The sequence below is a fragment of the Lytechinus variegatus genome, chromosome 2, assembly GCF_018143015.1.
Source record: "Lytechinus variegatus isolate NC3 chromosome 2, Lvar_3.0, whole genome shotgun sequence".
NCBI lineage: Eukaryota > Metazoa > Echinodermata > Echinoidea > Temnopleuroida > Toxopneustidae > Lytechinus > Lytechinus variegatus.
The window spans coordinates 72048226-72067944 of record NC_054741.1 but is presented as its reverse complement, the minus strand read 5'-3'; the positions used below and the strand labels follow the sequence as shown (position 1 = coordinate 72067944).

General features: G+C 34.7%; 1 protein-coding gene across 2 annotated transcripts in view; it reads left to right on the top strand.

Annotated features, from left to right (window-relative positions):
* Nucleotides 1–19719, top strand: part of LOC121408908 (titin homolog) — a 40723-nt gene that overhangs the window by 13596 nt on the left and 7408 nt on the right. The window contains exons 5-19 of one of the 2 annotated variants that reach the window (XM_041600621.1): nucleotides 873–1221; nucleotides 2011–2145; nucleotides 3460–3510; nucleotides 5804–5905; nucleotides 6195–7233; nucleotides 7576–7673; nucleotides 9928–10074; nucleotides 10511–10629; nucleotides 11235–11394; nucleotides 11769–11953; nucleotides 13403–13489; nucleotides 16234–16347; nucleotides 17708–17779; nucleotides 18479–18590; nucleotides 19428–19560. In XM_041600621.1, coding sequence (XP_041456555.1) covers nucleotides 873–1221; nucleotides 2011–2145; nucleotides 3460–3510; nucleotides 5804–5905; nucleotides 6195–7233; nucleotides 7576–7673; nucleotides 9928–10074; nucleotides 10511–10629; nucleotides 11235–11394; nucleotides 11769–11953; nucleotides 13403–13489; nucleotides 16234–16347; nucleotides 17708–17779; nucleotides 18479–18590; nucleotides 19428–19560 — 2903 coding nt within the window. The remainder of the gene's footprint in view (nucleotides 1–872; nucleotides 1222–2010; nucleotides 2146–3459; nucleotides 3511–5803; nucleotides 5906–6194; nucleotides 7234–7575; nucleotides 7674–9927; nucleotides 10075–10510; nucleotides 10630–11234; nucleotides 11395–11768; nucleotides 11954–13402; nucleotides 13490–16233; nucleotides 16348–17707; nucleotides 17780–18478; nucleotides 18591–19427; nucleotides 19561–19719) is intronic. The other variant, XM_041600622.1, reaches the window with a different exon arrangement.

Here is a 19719-nt window from a genome sequence, read left to right as displayed (position 1 = left end):
TTTCCATTTAATAGTAAGATTCCACCCTCTCTTCTTTTTTTGTCAAATTTTCTTTTTTCAGTTTCCTACATTAGATTTTATATTTTTTTCTTCTACCCTTTACTTGCTTTTTTTCTCTTTAGACAGGGTACTACATAACTGTTTAGAAGCACTTGCTTGATCGGGCAAGTAAATTTTTGAATAGTTGGAATATACTTGCCCAAAAATCTGTTTCACTTGCCTGAAAAATCATTGAAAAAAAAAATTTACCTCTTCAAAAGAACCATTGACATTTTTCTCTCTTTTGACATGAACTGATCTACTTTGTTATTGCAATTCTTTTTCCAAAGTAATTTTATCTTGCCTGTCATGACCAAAATTAGGGTCAAGATCATATCATATCGACCCTAATTTTGATCATTCTACTGTGAGAATTTTGCTTGCCCAATTCAGGCAAGTAGTTTAGGTCTTTACTTCAAAGCACTTTTCCACTTTAACTTTTATTTGCCTGATTGCAATCGGGCAAGTGCTTAATATGTAGCACCCTGCTATAGATATGACTTGATTGCTTTTTGTTACTCTCTCACCCGAACCACACTCCCTCGGTTTCATATCACTGTATTTTTTCCTGCATAGCATACACAGAAATCTATTATTTGCTAAACTTTAATGCATAACCATACAAGTACTTGTGAAATGTTAATTTTCATCTGACCAAAGTCATTATTACTTTTTGCAATGCAATTAAATCTATTATGCATAATTTCCATGAATAGAAATTAGTCCATAGTTGAAGTTGTATTTTCAACCCCGTATTATGTACATTTACATGCATGATTATCGTACATGAATATGTATATAGTTTCATATACTTAATTGCTTGCATTTTGTAGCAAGCTGAACACAATGGAGAAGAAGAAGAAGAATCCAGCTCAGTACATTTCGGAGACACCTCTGATGAAGATCTCTTCCCGGACCTTCCCACCTCACCCTCCCTTTCTGCCCTCAAGAGTGGTTCAAAACCCTCCATGACATCATCGGTCAAAGGCAACATTACAGAGAGACAGGAGGGAAAGGAGGATGGAAAAAAGAAAATGAAAGAGAAGGAGCCAAGGAAACGACAAGATAGTGATTTGTCTTCTATCTTGAGTGGTAGTTCTGTGAAGTCATCAGGGTCAGGAAGTGGATCACATGGAGGACAATCTTCTGATGATAGAGGGAGCAAGATAAACTCATCATTTGGTGAGTCATCAGAATCACGTCTTATTGAAATTCTTTCTCTATTTAATAAAATACATACATTCATTCCCTTCCGTCAATTAAATTATACATACATGTATCTAGTGATATTGCTCAACAGTCAATCAAAACCCAGGCATGGATTATATTTGTACATGTGCATTACTCAATGGGACCTTCTGGCTAGAGACTCATAACTCATAGTTGGTTACATAATGGTAATTAATACATGCTATGCAGGGTAGTTTCAAAACTGATTTAGCTGCTCTGTTTAAAGAAGATATTGGTAACTCTATTTGGGGTAGTTGTACAATTTATGATCTTTTTCATTTATTCTGTGGTAGTTGTACAATTTGTGAAAACGATAATATTTATACTGTAATGTAACATACTTTGATAATTAGATTAAAGAGTGAACATGTACATTTGTATATACATGTACTTCATCAATTTTGATGATGTACAGTGTATAATATAATTTGTCTTTTTATTAAAATATAATGTATTGACTCATTTTGTGTCCTTTTCTTTGAAGGAGTTTAATTGGTTATTTCTTATTTTTGTTCCTTCTTCTCAAGGAGACTAAAATTGCAGATCAAACCAACAATCAAAAGTTGTATAGTTGTAAATTTATTGGTTTGTCTCTAAAACGTTCAATAAGAATATGAAAGATATTGTGATTATAGTTGAATAGTAAACCATTTTGCTTTCATTTCTTTCTATTTATTATTAGATTTTACTGTAAAACTTCATTTGTTTTCATTCCCTTTTAATTCTTTCATCCCAATACAGAAGCAAGCCCAGAACATGCAATCCCAAAATCTAGCATTCCATTCAGCAAGAAAAGGGTTTCTCAGTGGACAGAGAGAGATATCATACATTGGTTGGATTCTATAAACCTGGGACATCTAGCTCAAAACTTCATTGGTGAGTATAAAAAAAATAAAGCTCTGTTTGCAAATGATGTTATGAAACTGTTGAACAACAAACAATGTAGGGTTTAATAAAGATAAAATTACAGACAAATCAATGTACATGTAAATATAAACAACTGAATGCTTGCCAGGTGTTTTCATTTATTGGTGAGAAGTGGGAGGGAATCGGGATGGCCAAAACCTTGTAGTCAAAACAAAAAGCAAATCATGGCATGCATTTTAAAGAAACCTGTAAATATAGATTTTTGAATTTGATTATCTCTTTATGGGACAGTTACCTCTCCTGCAGTGTTTTAACCGGTTTCCATGGTTATGTACTATATAGTGAAAGATTGGATTTCATTCAGCTTTGCCATCAGGCTGAAAGTCATTTTGAAAACTTGCAGATTACAATATACATGTATATAAAGAAAAGACAAAAGGGTTAACATTCAGTAATACATCAAAATTTTGGAATTACTTATGTAATGATAAGTGGAGTTATCTTGAAGTCGAAAGTCACGCTCATTTTTATTTTGGGGGGGGCAAATTTTTATTGTGACATTGCAGGTAAGTGCAAGTAGACAGTGCATTATACATATACATTTGATTACATCCATAATGATTTCTTTTTTTTATGTATGTAAATACACAGGGCTCAACATAAGAAGTGGCCCGGGGCAACCAGATATGAGAGTTGGACCACCGAAATTCTGTACAAGCCCACACTTGGTGGCCCGGTTTGGCTACCAAAGTGTTGATAAATAGTAATATTTTCTATTGTTTCAAGGCCACCAAATTTTCTTTGTGGGCCACCAATATGAAATTGATGATTTGATCAAAAAAATTAATGTGGAGCCTTGAATACACCCTAATAGGTACGCATTCTTTGTTCTATGACACCCTGATGGTCTATAAATGACATTTGTTATCCCAGTAACATTGTTTGTGTCTTTTCAATCTTATAATTTGTATTCACATTGTTAAACATACTGATGATTAATGTTTTTCAAAGTGTATCCCCCGGAAATTTAATTCCACATTTTCTTTCATTTTCACCTTATTTCTCTTCACCCTCTCCCCACATCATGTCTATCTTCTGTGTGTGTGTGGGTGTGTGAGTCTGCGTGTTTCTCTCTCCCCCCTCCCCTTATGTCTCCTGCCCTTATTTCTCTTCTTCACCCTCACTCTCTCCCACATCGTGTCTTCTCTCACCTCATCTCTCTCTGTCCTTTCATCTACATGCACCTTCTTCATTTGCCCCTTCTCTACATCATCCTCTATTTGATGACTATTATTTAAAATATATTTGATATACTTCTTTCAGATCATGACATTTCTGGAAAAGAGCTAATGGAAATTGATATGTCCTTGCTGGGTGAGTAATTCTTGTCTAAACCAAAGTAATTACTTTCTGGCACCTGTCCCAACTGAACTTTCTTATAATTTTTTCATATATACTAGTATATAATTTATTGATCCATCGAATAACAGTCCATATCCTTTGATAAATCCCATCAGTAGTCATTTTTATCCCTGTACATGTTGTTGGGGGCTTCCCAGGATTTTATGTCCTTCAAAAACTTTCAGAACTGTTTAATACACATTATGTATCAAATTCCATAATCAGTAACAATTCAGATAACAAATGAAATCTCATTGTTTAATGAGCTTTAAGTATCGAATCATACTTGGAACATTTATAATAATGTAGCGGCCGCCGCTCTCGCTTATTTCTTCCATTCCGACCTCTACGTCAGGATGGTGTTCAGTCTGTGGTGGATCACCTGAGCTTTTCTCTATTTCCATTTTTGTCTATCTCAATATTTTCCGAGCATGCAGTTTCCAAGATAATTATAATAAAAGAGTGGAAGAAAATGCTAGAGCGGCTCGCTATAGTTTATTTGCAATTAAGGGTCGTTTCATCAAAATATATGACTATGGGGGTACACAGCAAAGAAATTAAGACACAGGGGTTTGTGACTCAGATTTTAGTTTCAATGGCAAAAAGAAAAATGGTGCATTTTATTATTCAAATTGCATAAATATATATATATACATGTACTTTACTCGCCACTTACAGGTAAACAATGTCTAATATTTAGATAAGCTCTAAGATGTTTTTGTTATCAGAGAAATAAGGGCTAATTATTAAACTTATTTTGGGCATCCAAGTATAAGAATTTTCCAAATCTATAACCGGCGTCTAGCTTAAGAGAAAAACTTCTATTTCCAGCTTCCCAGTCTCGACATTCGTTTCCATGTCTGTTAATTCCGGCGTCGATATATACGAAGAGATTGATTCCTAGATTATTTACTTCAGGTCGCTCGCCCAAAATAATTATTAAGAAAATTTATATCATAGCAAGATCTATACTTCTATTAATCTGGACCTCTATTGGGAATTCTCATATTCAAACATACGGGTCAATATAGGGACTTAATTCAATTCATATCGAGGTTTCCAGCGTCTATATGCCTTGGCAATAGGCTTGTTTCCTGTGTCTGTTTACCTTTCCAAGTTTTCCAAGTCTTCCCCGTGGCAAGCCTTCCGCAGTCAGATTTCCGTTGTTTGTGCCAGCCCCGGCGACTAAACGTATCTTATTTATATGGACAAATTGCGGACGTAGGTGAAAACGGTGCGCCGAGCAGGTTTGGATAGCACACACACGTCTACGCGCAGCGTATAATGTACAGAGAACTCGAACTGTGCTTTATCGAAGCCAGTTTATTTACAATTTCTCGTTTATTACTACAAAACATTCAATAAGTCGATACGTTTCCAAAAGGATATATATTTTTGCACTGAAATATATACAGAACCATTCATATCAATACTCAAAAAGATATGAATTAGTCAAAAATCTATCAAAGTCGGCCAGCGCTGCGATCGGACGTACTGTGCATCCAAACGCTCATCCGCACTTATGCAAATACGCCGGCTGTGCTCTTATGCGAATTATGTACGTTCATAAACACAGCCAGCGATGAATTATTCAATCTATATCTACACCAATTCGATCATAAAAAATGCAAATCAACTTATCTCCTAACATTTCTTCATTAGAAACTCAGGACTCATTTACAAACTAGCTAATACATTAATAATTTTCTGATTTGGAATATGAGATCTCAAGTAATTTCTAATAATAACCGAAAGACATAATACTCACGGTTCAATGAGTTCTCGTGACAGCTATGAATAATGAGTTAACAATAGTTATGCGCAGGGCTTATTGTTTACGTCACGATCCTTTTTGCGGGATCGTTACAATAATATAAGGAAAATGAAATAAAAACATTGATTTTAGTTTTAGTAAGTTTGGATCTATGTTCATTAACTTTAATTTGTTGAACTTAGACCTAATGAATGATAATCTTTATTGCTTTAAGATGTTGCTCATGTTCCAATTATAGCACACCTGCACTCTGCATACATGTATATAGCTTGGATAAGGGACAATCCTTTGGCTAGGTTTTGTAAAATACATGTAATTGTAAAGTGATGCTAAAGATTTCCTGATGATACATGTAGTATTCAATATTTCATTTAATTTGTCCATATCTCTTACATTCCTGGGATGGCGATAATATGATATTTTTAACTTTTTTAGCTACTCTGTATATTTTATATGGATAATAATTTGATTTCTTATTGTGTCTCCTTACAGATGAAATGGATATAGATTCCTCAATAGAAAGAGAGAAAATCTTATCTACTCTCTACGAATTGACCAACCCATCTTCTACTACTGCAAGAGATGATGTTTTGAGTAAGTTTCCAATGATAACAGTGCTTTGTGGCTACTACAGGGACTCTGTTGGTTTAATGGATATATTCGAATTTCAATTAATATAGAATACTTTGAGCTAAGGTTTATAGTTTGTGATAGGGTTTTTATTCAGAACAAATATGAGGACTAAGATGCATGTTTGAGATCAGTTATCATATTTGTCTTCATGTGCAGATTTTCTATTGGAGCATATTACCACTGGAGAAAATGTCATTAAAACTTTCCTACCAATTATCAAAACACAATTCTACATATTCTTTTTTACCAGGTGTTATCAGCCATACCAGCGGCTATGAGAAACAGAAATACATGGCAGCGGTAAGTGTGTTACAATCAGATGACCCTGAAGACATCCAGCTCTTACCACCAGAAGAACGCGACAGTCTACTATCTAGTCCTGAGAAGAATGACAGCAGAGAAGAGAACAAGCGAATGAAGGATGAATGGGATGACGATGATGATTGGGATGATGAAGAGGATACAGAGGAGAAGGTTGATAAGAAGGTTGCTGGAAAGATGGACGCCTCTGATGATGAAACAGATGATTCCGATGGCGATTGGGATGATGAAGATGATACAGAGAAGAAGATTGATAAGAAGAAGGTCACAGGAACGATGGATGCTGCTGATGATGAAACAGATGATTCTGATGGTGATTGGGACGATGAAGATGATGAGGAAGAAGAAGAAGTTGTGGAACTTCTGGCAGAAATCAAAGAAACTGAAAGGAAAGCCAAACTTGCTGCAAACCAAGCAAGTAAAGATGCAGAGAAAAATATACCCTCTAGTAAGACTGCTGATAAGGACAGCAAAGAATCAGAAGCTAGCGACTTTGACTTTGACAATGATGATGAAGAAGAGGTTAAGTTTATGAATAAAAAACAGAGCAATGAAGCTCTGAAATCAGCCATGATAGTTAATAATATCTCAGGAAATGTGAAATCTGTTGAAAATAATGCTTCCAAAAATACTGCCAATAGTGCCAAGGTGCTAAAACAAGGTTCTGTTGAGAAGGACAATATCTTGAAAGGCTCCTCCAAAGAACCTGTGACAAGAAAAACCTCTGTTGACAAGAAAGACTTGTCTAGAACAACTTCCAGTGATTCTCTAGGTGCAGTGATCCCAGCAAATGTTTCAGTAGATGGGACTGAGCATGGGGCCAAAAAGGATTCCACAAAGGGAAGGAAGGTTGAGACTGAGATACCAGTAGAGGAGGAAAGTCCCAGGCGAGGAGATGTGAAGCCAACAAGAAGTGAGAGCAGTAGAAGTTCTGGGAGTGAAAAAGAAGAAAAGAAGAAAAAAGGAGGGTAAGAATACAGATCTTCATCATGTCAATATGTTATGAAAGTCTCTAGATTTTTCACCATTGCGTTATTATAGTAGCTTCCAATTCCAAAGACACATGCTGTAAACAGCGTTTACTGGTAGATGATGGACACAAAAGAAGTAGAGGAAAGAGAAGAATCCTTTATCAACCATTTAACCATTTTAGAAAATCTATAGATATGAAGTTTGTTGAATTTAATGTATCTTTTACCTGTTTTTCTTCACTGAAGAGATGCTTTATTAATCCATCAAATTTTTGAGACAAAATCTCACTATTGAAAGAAAAGGCTATTTCTGAATGTGTATGATTCTTGTTCATGTAGACTCTTCAAGCTGAAAGAAGTGATCTCCCCATCAAATTGGAAGAAGAGTCCAAGAGATAGCAACACTATTCATGTATGGACAGATGTCGGACAAACAGGTATCCATTTTGTATCTTACATTGATGATGATTTGTCTTTGATTTCTGCAATACACATATATATTCAGCATATCGCAGAATGATTATATATCTAGATGTTTTCTCTTTCTAAGAACTGGGTATGGTTCACTTGGTTTCGTCTTATTGTGAGCTCTGTTTAGGTATGTTTGATTTCTTCCATGATATTCCAAATTAACATTGCATTATCATTACAGGTTTGATATTCAATAGGTAAATTTCATGTTAAAAATTCTTCTATAATATCATACAGATATTGACTGCCTAGAGGGGAAATATAACATTTGAGATCCTTGAGGGGAGTTATATTTTTGTCGAGGGATATGATATTTTTCCGAATTCCAACGCTTTAAATGTAAACACAATGTTGAATAAGTCTAGTCTCTATCGAGATGCTGCTGTATAGATCTATAGTCAAATGTTAGTTGTAAAAATTGACCGTACAATTGTAGAAATTGTACTGCCGCTTCTTGTCCAAGGCTAATTTGTTCGAGACAACATTTATTTGAGGTGAAGACTGGGACTGTGAACTTTGTGACGATGCATCTTCGGTGTTTGCTGCTGGCACGAGAGCTGTAGGATTTTGTTCTGGTCCTGGACTAGTAGGCCTAGTACTTGTAGTAGCAGTACTAGGATGAATGCGAGAAGTGGACAGTGCTGTAGGCCTCGTCTGTGTCGATGGACCAGCTGTTCCATCACCCATAGATGAAAGGCATCTGCTCATGCATCTTTTTTTAGCTTCATCAACATAAGAGTAGTGTTTGATACTACTTTCCGACTTGTGTCCGGATACGGGCATGATGTGTCTCGCTTCAAATCCACCAGCATCCAGGACGTGGATTGACGTTGCGCGTAAGCAGTGATTTGTGTACACCTTTGATGTGTTGGCTTCAAGTGATATTTTCTTCATTTTATCACCCAAAGTATTCTTGCCTGCGGGGGAATTATAGTACCACACTTATTGATTTTTTTCTACACTTATCTTCGGACGCTGAAAAAAATCACATACAGGATTTAGATGAGAAATATACAGTTCAAAAGTTTCAATGGGACAGTCCGGTTTATGAGTTTGATACATCCTTCCTTGTTGACTGCGGGAGTCATCCAGAGATTCTCCACGGTGATTTTTTGTTAATTTATCAGTGGCGAGGTAGACATATTTCTCATTTGTAGAATCCTTTACAACGACAAAATCTTTCTGAGAAAAATTCTGCAAGTTTTCTCTCCCACGATTGCACAGCTGCATCATAATGTCCATGAAAACTTTGTTTTGAAGTCCTCTCGGTGTGTTCACATCAGTTGCTGAAGATGATTTAATTTTCAAAAAATCATCTTTTGTGATCGGTTCCTTGTGATCAACAGATCCTTTTCCTGCCTTCTTCAGCTTTACAAGAACAGCATGAAACATGTCATTTGCTTCTTTGAATTCCGGGTCATTCACGACGTTGAAACCAAGTTTGCTGAAATGTCTCTGCAGTCCATATCATAGCGTTATCATCGAACGTTTACTGTACAGTTCACCGTTTGATCTACGCACCTCCGCATAAAACGATCGAAGAATATTGCTCAGCTCAGCTGATGTGATTGTTTCCTGAATTGTCAATCCTTTGTGTTCACAGTAAGCTTTGAGAACATTCTCCGCCAAAGTAATAACCCTTTTAGTTGAACGGGCATCTTTTTAATCAATTATTTCCTCCAATTGTTCCTCACCAAGCGATGTGAATCGACTCGCTGAAGCAGTCATTTTGACAAAAAAATTTGTTTCTTCCAATTTCGCGCTGCGCGAATGCAGCCCAAATGTGCTCATGTGAAGTCATACCTCGGAATATAACGGCGTTATATCACGAGGTATGACGTAATCACAGCGTTATATTCCGAGGTATGACATATTTTACGTCATGTTGGGAAAGATACCGATAATCATCCTTGTTAGGATGGTCACGTGACGGTGTGCTGACCAATCGCGCATAAGTATCTATATAGGTCATGTAATATAATAATTTATTACTTCCTTTTGAGAAAAAGTACGCTGAAATATATAGATACATGTAACATATAGAATGTCAATGATGTATGTTATTGATTTTCAATGAACCACTGTGTATATATGTTATTAATTTCTAATGAACATTGAGTTGTCATCAATGTTCATTTATACTCACATAATCATAGATCATGAAACTGTTTTGGAAAAAAGGATAATATACATCTATTTTTTTCATCTAAATAATTATAGGGAGTGGATCAAAGACTCTGGTAGTGAAACTGACAGAGGAATCAACAACTCAAGATTTAATCAATTTATGTTTAAATCAGCTGGATCTGATTGAGGACCCAAGACTCTACAGGGTACTACAGGCTACAATTCATGGCAAAGACAAGGGTAAGGTGTATGCAGACACTGCTGACTTGCTTTTCCCGAAAGATGCTAATATTGTCAATGGCACCATAACATTCTCAGACAAAGTTTTTATGGGTCAATCCATTGTTTACACTCACTTGGTTGCCCCTCCTAATCTTTGCCTGATCAGAACATTCCAGCAACACCGATTGGCTTGTTGATAAAATCAGGTTTTTATATTGCATATCAGATGCCTATCAATCAAGTTCAAAGTTGATCTTGTAGATCACACGCTTAAAAATGTGACTCAAATTTGAATCAGGATCAGCCGAGTTGGTTCTAGGTGTCAAATTAGCTCAACTTCAGGTGCACACAATACCCAGCTGTAATTAAAAAAAAATAATGTAATACTTATATTCCTGAGTAGTAGAATAATAATAATAATAAATTCCTAACTTTCTTATGTCCCCATGTGCAGGTAATGATGTAGAGCTTGTGCCTATGGATTGCCCACTTGTTATTCAGCATGGTTGGAGTGATCACTCTAGCAATAGGTTTGAGTTCAGGCAGAAGACTGCACAAGGTGGTGCTATAAAGGTGAGCTTTAACCTCATACATTACCATTATTATGATGAAAGTTCATTAAGATACAGTAATTTTGGTATTGATTAGTGCCAGTTGTAATGTATGCCTTTCATGTTTCAATCAAAGTTAATGAGGAATGTGCAGAGTTAATGGATTTGCCACTTTATTGCTTATAATAGAGAATTAATATCTGAAGTAATTATTGTGAAAACTATTTTTCCTTGACCTATTATAACCAACTCTGATTTTGCTTACAATGTGTTTATTAGTGTTGTGGCATGTTTAACTCTCTATGATTAAGAGTATTTACCAATATAGGCCCGTTGTCAAAAGTCTGTTCCGTATAGTGGAGCTGTATGTCATATGATACCGCTTTCCTCCATTCCCTTTTTTGTCTATGAGGACATGTGAAAATTGCTAATGAAAAGCCACTTGCTGATTTCCTGTGGGAAAGACGCAGCTCTGATTTTGGCAAGGTGGCTAAGTCATAATATTGATACCAATTATTCATGTAATATTACGGAGCTTGCAACATGTTGTAGTTTGCTAACATTGAAAATATTTTCTTTGAATTTGAGTGATTGTAATTATCCTATTTTATGTTTCACTCTTTTCAGACCGTCCTTAGAATCCCTGGTCAGCCACCTAAGGGCAAGCTGGTCAGTATATCTCTGTCCACTCCAGCCATTGAAGTGGTCATCTTGGCTCTCAAGAAGTTTGACATGAAGAATGTTGACCCAACTCTCTTTTGTCTTCTTGAAGTGGACAAGGATGGAGGTATATATTTTTTATGTTTTTTTAGTTAGTTTTCAATCACATATAATAACCACGATATCAACAAGTAATTAAAATGATTTGAGATTGTCCAAAGATAATAATGAAAATAAAACAGGAGGTATAGAATCTTGTTTCAGTTTTCTTGATTTGATTAGATTTGATATCACTGTATTGAGCTCACATTAAAAAAATGAAATTACAGAGTACAGAAGATCACCAGGTAGCGTGACTGACCCTGTATCAAGAGGGACCTGGCAGTGGCTAATATAACATAACTGGCTCTTACACATGCTAAACATAGAGAAAGTGTTATGTGGTGACTCAAAATGATAAAGATGATAAATTGTGTTTACATTGTTGGTTCGCCTCCTTAGATGTATGTGATGTGGACGATGAAGCACTCCCTCTTCAGCTTGACTCACATGCCTTTGTGTTGTGTGACCGTAGCAACAGGGATCTTCATTGGACAACCCAGGAAGAAGAAGAAGCCAATGCTGGCGATCGTAAGGTCAAGCGTCAGGACTCTCTCACGTCAAGAGCTAGCTCCAAGATGTCCGCTGTAAGTACTCTTCCTCGTGGCCATCTTTGCCTGTTCTAATGACCTTGCATCTTTGCTTTTGTATATGATTTCATTTTGATAAATGCAATAAAAATTGTCTTCAGTAATTGTTTCAAGTCCTATCAAGGTCTAATCATTTTAAGACGTGCACTATAAAATGTACGCATGCATGTATATGTTTTATTAAGTTCAGCCAAGGATCAATAGAGTAATGGCTTTCAATTCTACACTATCATTTATCCTATCATTTAATTTGTCTTCCTTGTGAAGCTGATTTTATTCTCAAGTTTGAAAGTGATTAGAGAAGATGCAATATGAATACTACATGTAATAGTATATGATTTAGGGCAGGCTTGTACTATCATTTTGAAGCAGTTTTATTTTACCAACTGCTGTGTTTTTAATTTGCAAGATTGCATACTCTTTCAAGCCCCTGTTATATTTGTTTAATTTTCTACATGTTCTTTCTCTTTTGATGCAGTGTTCTCTCATTTTGCATATTAATCTTGTTTTTTTTGTGAGATAACAGGTTGATGTTGTGATTTATTGTTCCACTGTGTAATAAGATTGATTTATGGTACATCTCTTGTACATATCAATGTCTCAGAACTTTATTGACCTTTTAGCCATTATCTCTCCCCTGCATGTGTATGTTGAAGTTTTATCGTCCTAAGGCAAGTCATGAGTACTTTTATGGTATTTTTCTCAAACATGTATATGTGGACAATGCTGAAGAGAATTGACCGAGTGTTGCCTCTGCTGTGAAAAAGGAGTGTTTTGGGGAGATGATTTTTTTTTAAATATTTGTTTGTATGTTTGCTCTCTTGTGCAAGAGGGGATCAGTCATCAGATAAATATTTGAGGTTTTTTTTTCATTGCTAAATGACATTAATACTGCAGTCACATTTCCCCTACGGCGGCCGTATGGCGAATCGAAAACAGCCATTTTATTTGTTTTTATTCAAACCACTTGCTAGTGTATGTAGCTGGTGCAACAACAACAAAATGTTAAAACGGCCGTTTTTGACTCACCGTATGGCTGCCGTAGAGCAAATGTGGCTGAGGTATTGGTCTTCTAAAAGAGACACTAGATTGATCAGTGGCTGAGAGCCGTTTCACAATGAGTGCAGTTCGCTCAAGGTCCTATTTAAAAATACGTACATATACGGTAACACACAACCACATTGATGAGATCTTGCCCTCTTTGGGATTTAAATCAAAATTACACAGGACTTGAAATTACATTTGACCCCTTGTGAACCAACTTCATGTTCCCTTTATATTGTTATTAGTTCGTAAAATATGCTTATCAACAGACATACTTAAGCTTTTTCGACATGCACAGATAATAAGTATTATTTGATATCTGATCCCTTTAGAGTTGAATGATGTAATATGGTGGTAGGGATGAGTTGGTTATTAAATACTATGATGGTTTGATTCTAACAGATAAGCTTGGGGTCTTCTTACGGGTCTTCTGAAGTTCTTTGCTCATCACGTATCGACAATGAAAAATTGTCCAAACTTGAAAAGGAGGTATGCTCGTGAATATGTATCAATCAATAATCAATATTCATGATGATCCAACCACTTATATAATACATTATATTCTGAAAAATAAATTATCCATGATTAATTTCTGTGCATATATCATGGTGCTTCATTCTTCACTCCTTCCTCCTTCAATAAAAATGCAGGCTGGGTTTGCTTTGTGGCTGTTCTTGCGATAGGTGCCTTTAATAATAGTATATAATAATAGTGTATTATATAATACCCTTTCATTTACATTTACTAACCTTTAATACATTGCATTATGTATTCAAATGATCTTCATTGCTTGTTGCTTGTTGTAAAATACATTGGCAGAACATCTTCCGGGGGATTTGGACTGGGGCCCCTAGGTCCTTCCCTTAGTGAATCTGCTAATGTTGCATACATGTATACAGTTCGTGTGATTTGTAAAAATTGACATGACATTCTGAATAATGATGCTCATGCACAATTCCTACCATTCCTACCAAATACTAACACATGTTTAATTGTTCCTTTGCAGCTTTTATAAATGTTAATTTATCAACCAATGAAATAACTATGAATTACTTTTTCTACTTCACTATTATGTGCAGGTTATTAATTGATGTTTTCTTTAAAGAGTCTTTGGCCCGAATTCACAAAGGTGGTTTTTAAAACCCATGGTTTATGCAGATTTTCTGTATAAATTACCTCTAATTAACCGCATATATCGAAAAATATCCAATGCTAATGCACGCTTTTGACACATTGCGCCAAATTGACAGCTGTTGCCATTTGTAAGTATGCTATTTTATTTGAGTCCACTGTTTAAAGAGTAGACTCATTAATTCAAAACAGTGGACTCCTGAATAAAATAGTGTACTTATGCAACATGGCAACAGACGTCAATTTGGTGCTCTGTGTCAAAAGTGAGCATCCGCATGGGAAATTTTTTTGATACACATGTTAATAAAGTGTAATTTATACAGGAATCTGCATAAACCATGAGTTCAACTGTTGGTTTTCAAAACCAGCTTTTGAATTTGGGCCCTAATGTGTTTTTTTTGTATTTTGCATACAATTGTATGAATATAACTGCAATAATTTTCTGCACATATTTCCCCCAAAATTATTTATATTTTTAATCGTTAATTTATTTGCATCATATTTACTGATTGAATGTAGATTACATGTCATTCCATTAATGCATTTTATCATCATGCTTATCAGATGCCCCCTCCCAGTTTCTAACCCTACCAACAATTAATTCCTGAATTTTACCTTTCAACACCATGCCTAAATTACACTGTGCATGTATAACAAACATTATTGGAATAGTTGCCATTTTAGCTTTAAAATACAACCCAGGGTTACCACAGCATGTAGTTGCATATCAAATATAAAAATATTTATGAGCACTGTGTTTTCAGATTTTGTAAAAGAAAATGAAAAGCAAGACTCCTTGCTACAGGATATTTTTAGGGAATCACTGTCAATTTCATTCATCAGTATTAAAGATAACAGTCTTATTCTGCATGTACTTGTTCATAGTACTACTTTTACAGGAAGACATGTTTATCAAAATCAGTTTAGAAAGGTAGTTTTTAGAAAAAAAGAGACTTTTCCCAATAGTTGTTGAAGTTTGACTTTGTGGCTCCCATGTACATGTACTCATTTTTCTTTTACTTTGTTTCAGAAAGGTCAGCGAGTTTTATATTGTGTGTTTGACTGTTTGTTATCTTTCGATGCCTGTTACAGTATATCCATGCGTAAATCAGTAAATCATTATACTGCATAGTCTTTCACACCTAATTCATTTGCAAGCTTGTATGATATAAATTTGGTTTATTTTCCTTGCTATTTTCAATTCCTGCCCCCCAGCCAAGTTTATATCCTGTCTCAAAGTATATTATTTATCCAGCAGTAATGCACTCAATATTGTTATCTCATTACATTTTCATAATCATATAATGTTACATTAGCTCATTTTCCTTGCTCTTTCATGCTCCTGTGCCCAAGCCCCTATCCAAATTTAGGCCTGTGCCATAACATCAGGGTATTGCACCCAGTCGGGCAATCTTGTAACCGACCATTTGAGAAAAGGATCCCTTAAATTTCTGAAAGTTCGGGTTCAGTTTATCCAACCCTATTGGCTTATAACTTTCACGAAGTGTCTGGTATTAACTGGATTGGACCTTTTAAAGATATTTAGGAGGCCCTTTTATGAAATGGTCGGGTTACACAATAGCCCGATGTGAGGGCATAGGCCAAGTTTATATCCTGTCACACATTTATATTCATATTCATCCTCCAATTAGGCATTCAATATGCCTGCTCATTACAATCTTTATAATTTTGTAATCTGTATAATTTGAAACCTAGCTTTTTTCCTATAATAAAAAATAGATATATGTTAATCACCATTTCCTTAACCCTACAAATTGAAAAAAAAATCAGTGTGTTCAGTTGTCATACAATACATGATCCATTGTTTATCATGTGTTTTTCAGTTATAGAGTACTTTGATATGAATATTGATGTAAAGCATATGGATATACCATGGTTTGGTATTCAGTCAGAAATATTATCGTTTAATAGTAAAAATAAAAATTTCCCATTCTTAGTTTATGATCAAATGAATAGGATGAATAATGTTTAACAAGCATATCAAGAGCTCTTATATAGCATTGTATAATATATACTTCAGCAGTCTCTGCTCAGTATATATTCTATGGAAGTAATACTTTTATGATTATTATTTTTGATAGATGGCCAGTATTGAGGAGTCTTTAGTACCAGGTAAAGATACCTCAACACCAAGTGCAGCTCCAGCCCCAACCCAAGTCAAAGTAAAGGACATCAGTCCTATTCCAGAAATACATGTGAGTAGCAGTACATAGATATTTTTCATGTTATATTCTTTTGAAATCTTGTTATAATCCGTTTCCAAATTTTGGAAGTGAATGATGGTTCTGTTCCTTCTCGACCTGATGAATGGCCATATGAATACCTTGAAGATATTGTATATCTGCCTTGTAACTATATGGAACCAGACAAATTTACACTGATTTCAATGGGGCTAAATGAGTATTTATACCAGCACATCTTATGTCCCATGATCCTGATTCCTATCAACTTTTATATAGGTTTTGGGGGTTTTTTCATGATGCTTTACTAGAACATCATATCTAAAATGTTGAAAGAACCCCCCCCCAAAAAAAAAAAAAAAAAAATAATAATAATAATACCAATGATATTAAAAATAAAATGAATGAATTAATGAATAAATAATTGTAAAATACTTTGTGACATCATCATTTCAGTACTCTGTTCTGATATTTAAAAAGAAAGTCATTACTGAACATCATGAACATGCACATTCTTCCAATGTGCATTCCATGCTGTAATTGACAATGATCGAGTGTTGGACAGGAAATACCAACCAAATAGTAGATTACCTTCCTGCCTTGATTGGAAATGTACTCTCTTAGTATGTAGTAATCTACTTGAAATTTACACCCCTGTCCTGGTGTGGGCATGTGACACCTGCTTTGCATTTTTAGGATATTAATTTCATCAAATGATTGACAGGTAGATATCTCCACCTTTCAAATATTTCTGTTGGTGGTTTTTTTTTTCATTGGGTAGATTGGTTTTTTTTTATATGCTTCCCATGAACTTTTATCAAAATAAGTGAACTTTGTGTGATTTTGAAACTTTTATTCATTCTAATGAATGGCATAATAATAATTTGTAGTAGTTTGAGGATCTACATGTAGCTTTTAAACATTTCAAGTAAAAGAAAAAAAAAGCTAGATTCAAATTTTACTCTTAACCTCTTAATCATTATTGCATGATTTGAAATAGAAATGTACCTTTTTTGCAAATTAATTCATTGTGATAAATTTAATATAAATTATACATGATCAGTGTTAGGTCCAGCAGAGATAGGAATTTAACAACACACAAGTCTGGTGACTTTTTTCTTGTTTGCTTGTAAGATTATTTGTAAGGAATATAATGATTATTTTAGTGACAACCTCTCTCTTATGGGCATTGATAATTTCATCTCTTTAAAAAAGTGCCAAACAAAATGAAAAAAAATTCTTAATCTTATGTGCCAATTCATTTATTAGATTTTGGATCTGCTCATAAATCTCTATCCCCACTTTACTCCAAGTCTTTCTCATATTCATAATTCAATTTATTATGTAATGTTACATTTGTCTTATACCCCCTCAGATTAATGATGTAGAAGAAGACAACTCCAGTGAGAAAGATATTTCTAGAGAACTAGAAGAAAAAAGTAGACAGGTGAGCTGGCAGTTTTTTATTTGACTTTTTTTGTTTAATTTGAACAATGTATATAGAGATGCCAGTCAGGCTTTTGCATGATTTCAGGCTCTGGCTACTTCCAGTTCAGGCTCTATTTTGTACTGAATATATGGGGCTTTAACCGGTTTTTCAGGCCCAGTAACTAGGCTGACGGCATCCTTCTGAATAAAAGAGAGATGCTTCTGAATAAAAGAGAGATGCTAGCATAAAAAGCCGAATAATCTTTTAGAGAAATGATGAATTTGTGACAGTTTCTATTCTAGCCATGTACATAGACATAGGAAATTATTTATATTCTGGAACACATTCTAGAATGTTAGAAATGAGAAATAAATACAGTGTAAATATTTGCCATGGTTTAAAAAGGAAAATTTAAGAAAAGATAATGTGTTCAATGATTGATGATTTTCCAAATTCCTATTCTTATACTAAAGTGTTTTGCCATAAGAAAGCAGCAACTTGGTATTATAACATTATAAAAAGTGAATATCCCTATCTGTCTTAAGCTCATATTTTTAACATATTCTCACATAAATTACAATGCAGAAAAAGCAGCAATATAGTTGGCTTTTTTATCATAAACAAAAATGTCATTCCCATGTTAAGATCCTGTCTTTAGGACATATTTGTGCATGCTAATGTATTGCCTTTTTTATTTTTATGTATGTTACTATACAGCTGGCTGCATTACAAGAGGCTCTAGCTGATCTTGGGAACTCATACCATCAGATGAATGTAGATGCTAGATTACAAACACTGGAACAAAGACTAGCATCATGTCCTGAAACAGGTAAGATTCCCATTGTCAGCATTTATCGCTGAGTAGGGTCAGAATTTTTTCTCTCATGACAAATCTGGGTTCCGTTTCATAAAGACTGTGATAATAAAAATGCACAATTTCTAACAAGTCTTCTATCAGCCAATCAAATTGAATGATTTCAGTAGCTTTAAACTGCTATTCCAAATTTGTTATTGTAAGAAGTTTTATGAAACAGAACCCTTATTTAATAATGAGGAAATGCAACATGTCAGTCAGGTTTCATAGTTTCATTTCACTGATATAAGGGGTGAATTTTAATTTCAATGTTGTGAGAACTGTACTATAAAAAGAATACTGAATGTTTTTACTTTCACAGAATTTATCAGTCTGAATTGTGCTGTTTTCAATAGTTTTATTGGTACACTGGAATGGGAACTAATAAATTTCAAACTAATATTTCTTATGTGCTACTTTTTATCAAAAAATTGTGGTTGTGTGTAGAGGTAAGCAACCAGGGGACCAATAGCTTAAGGTCCTCTTAGAGGGTTATGGGGATAAATGCCTTACTAAAACACTAGCACATGAGATGTGTATGCTTTTTATGTTCCATTACGTTTAAATGATGATAGAATTTAGAATTTTGGAGTGCATTATATAAATAGTGTGTAGACGGTAATGTAATAGAGTAGATTATGTGTATAGTAATCACTGAATTATCTTGTGTATACATGTAGGTTTATCTTCTGAGGGAGCAATATAAAGAAGAGAAGATGAAATGAAAAGAAATATAGCTACAAAAAGAATAAAAAGAAAAATGAAACCAGAAAACAGTAGTGCATGTTATCTCTTTCTTTTTTCCTCCCCAAGAATCTCTTCCAGAGAGACTTCTTGAGTTATTAGCAGAACTGGAATCAGCCAGTCAAGAAATGGAAGACAGACAGAGAGACCTTGATGAGATCAAACAAAGTGTTGAAGAGTTAGGAGCAAGCATGGATGACAGGTATGGACCTGCAATTTTATTAGCAATCAATAATAGATCCCAATTTAAGTTTAAGTAGTTTAACACAATCACATTGTTAAATTTCTCCAACGCAATTCTCGTACATATTGCATATTCACACAACAAAACTTGTGCCTTGAAATTTCTTTGACCAGTTTG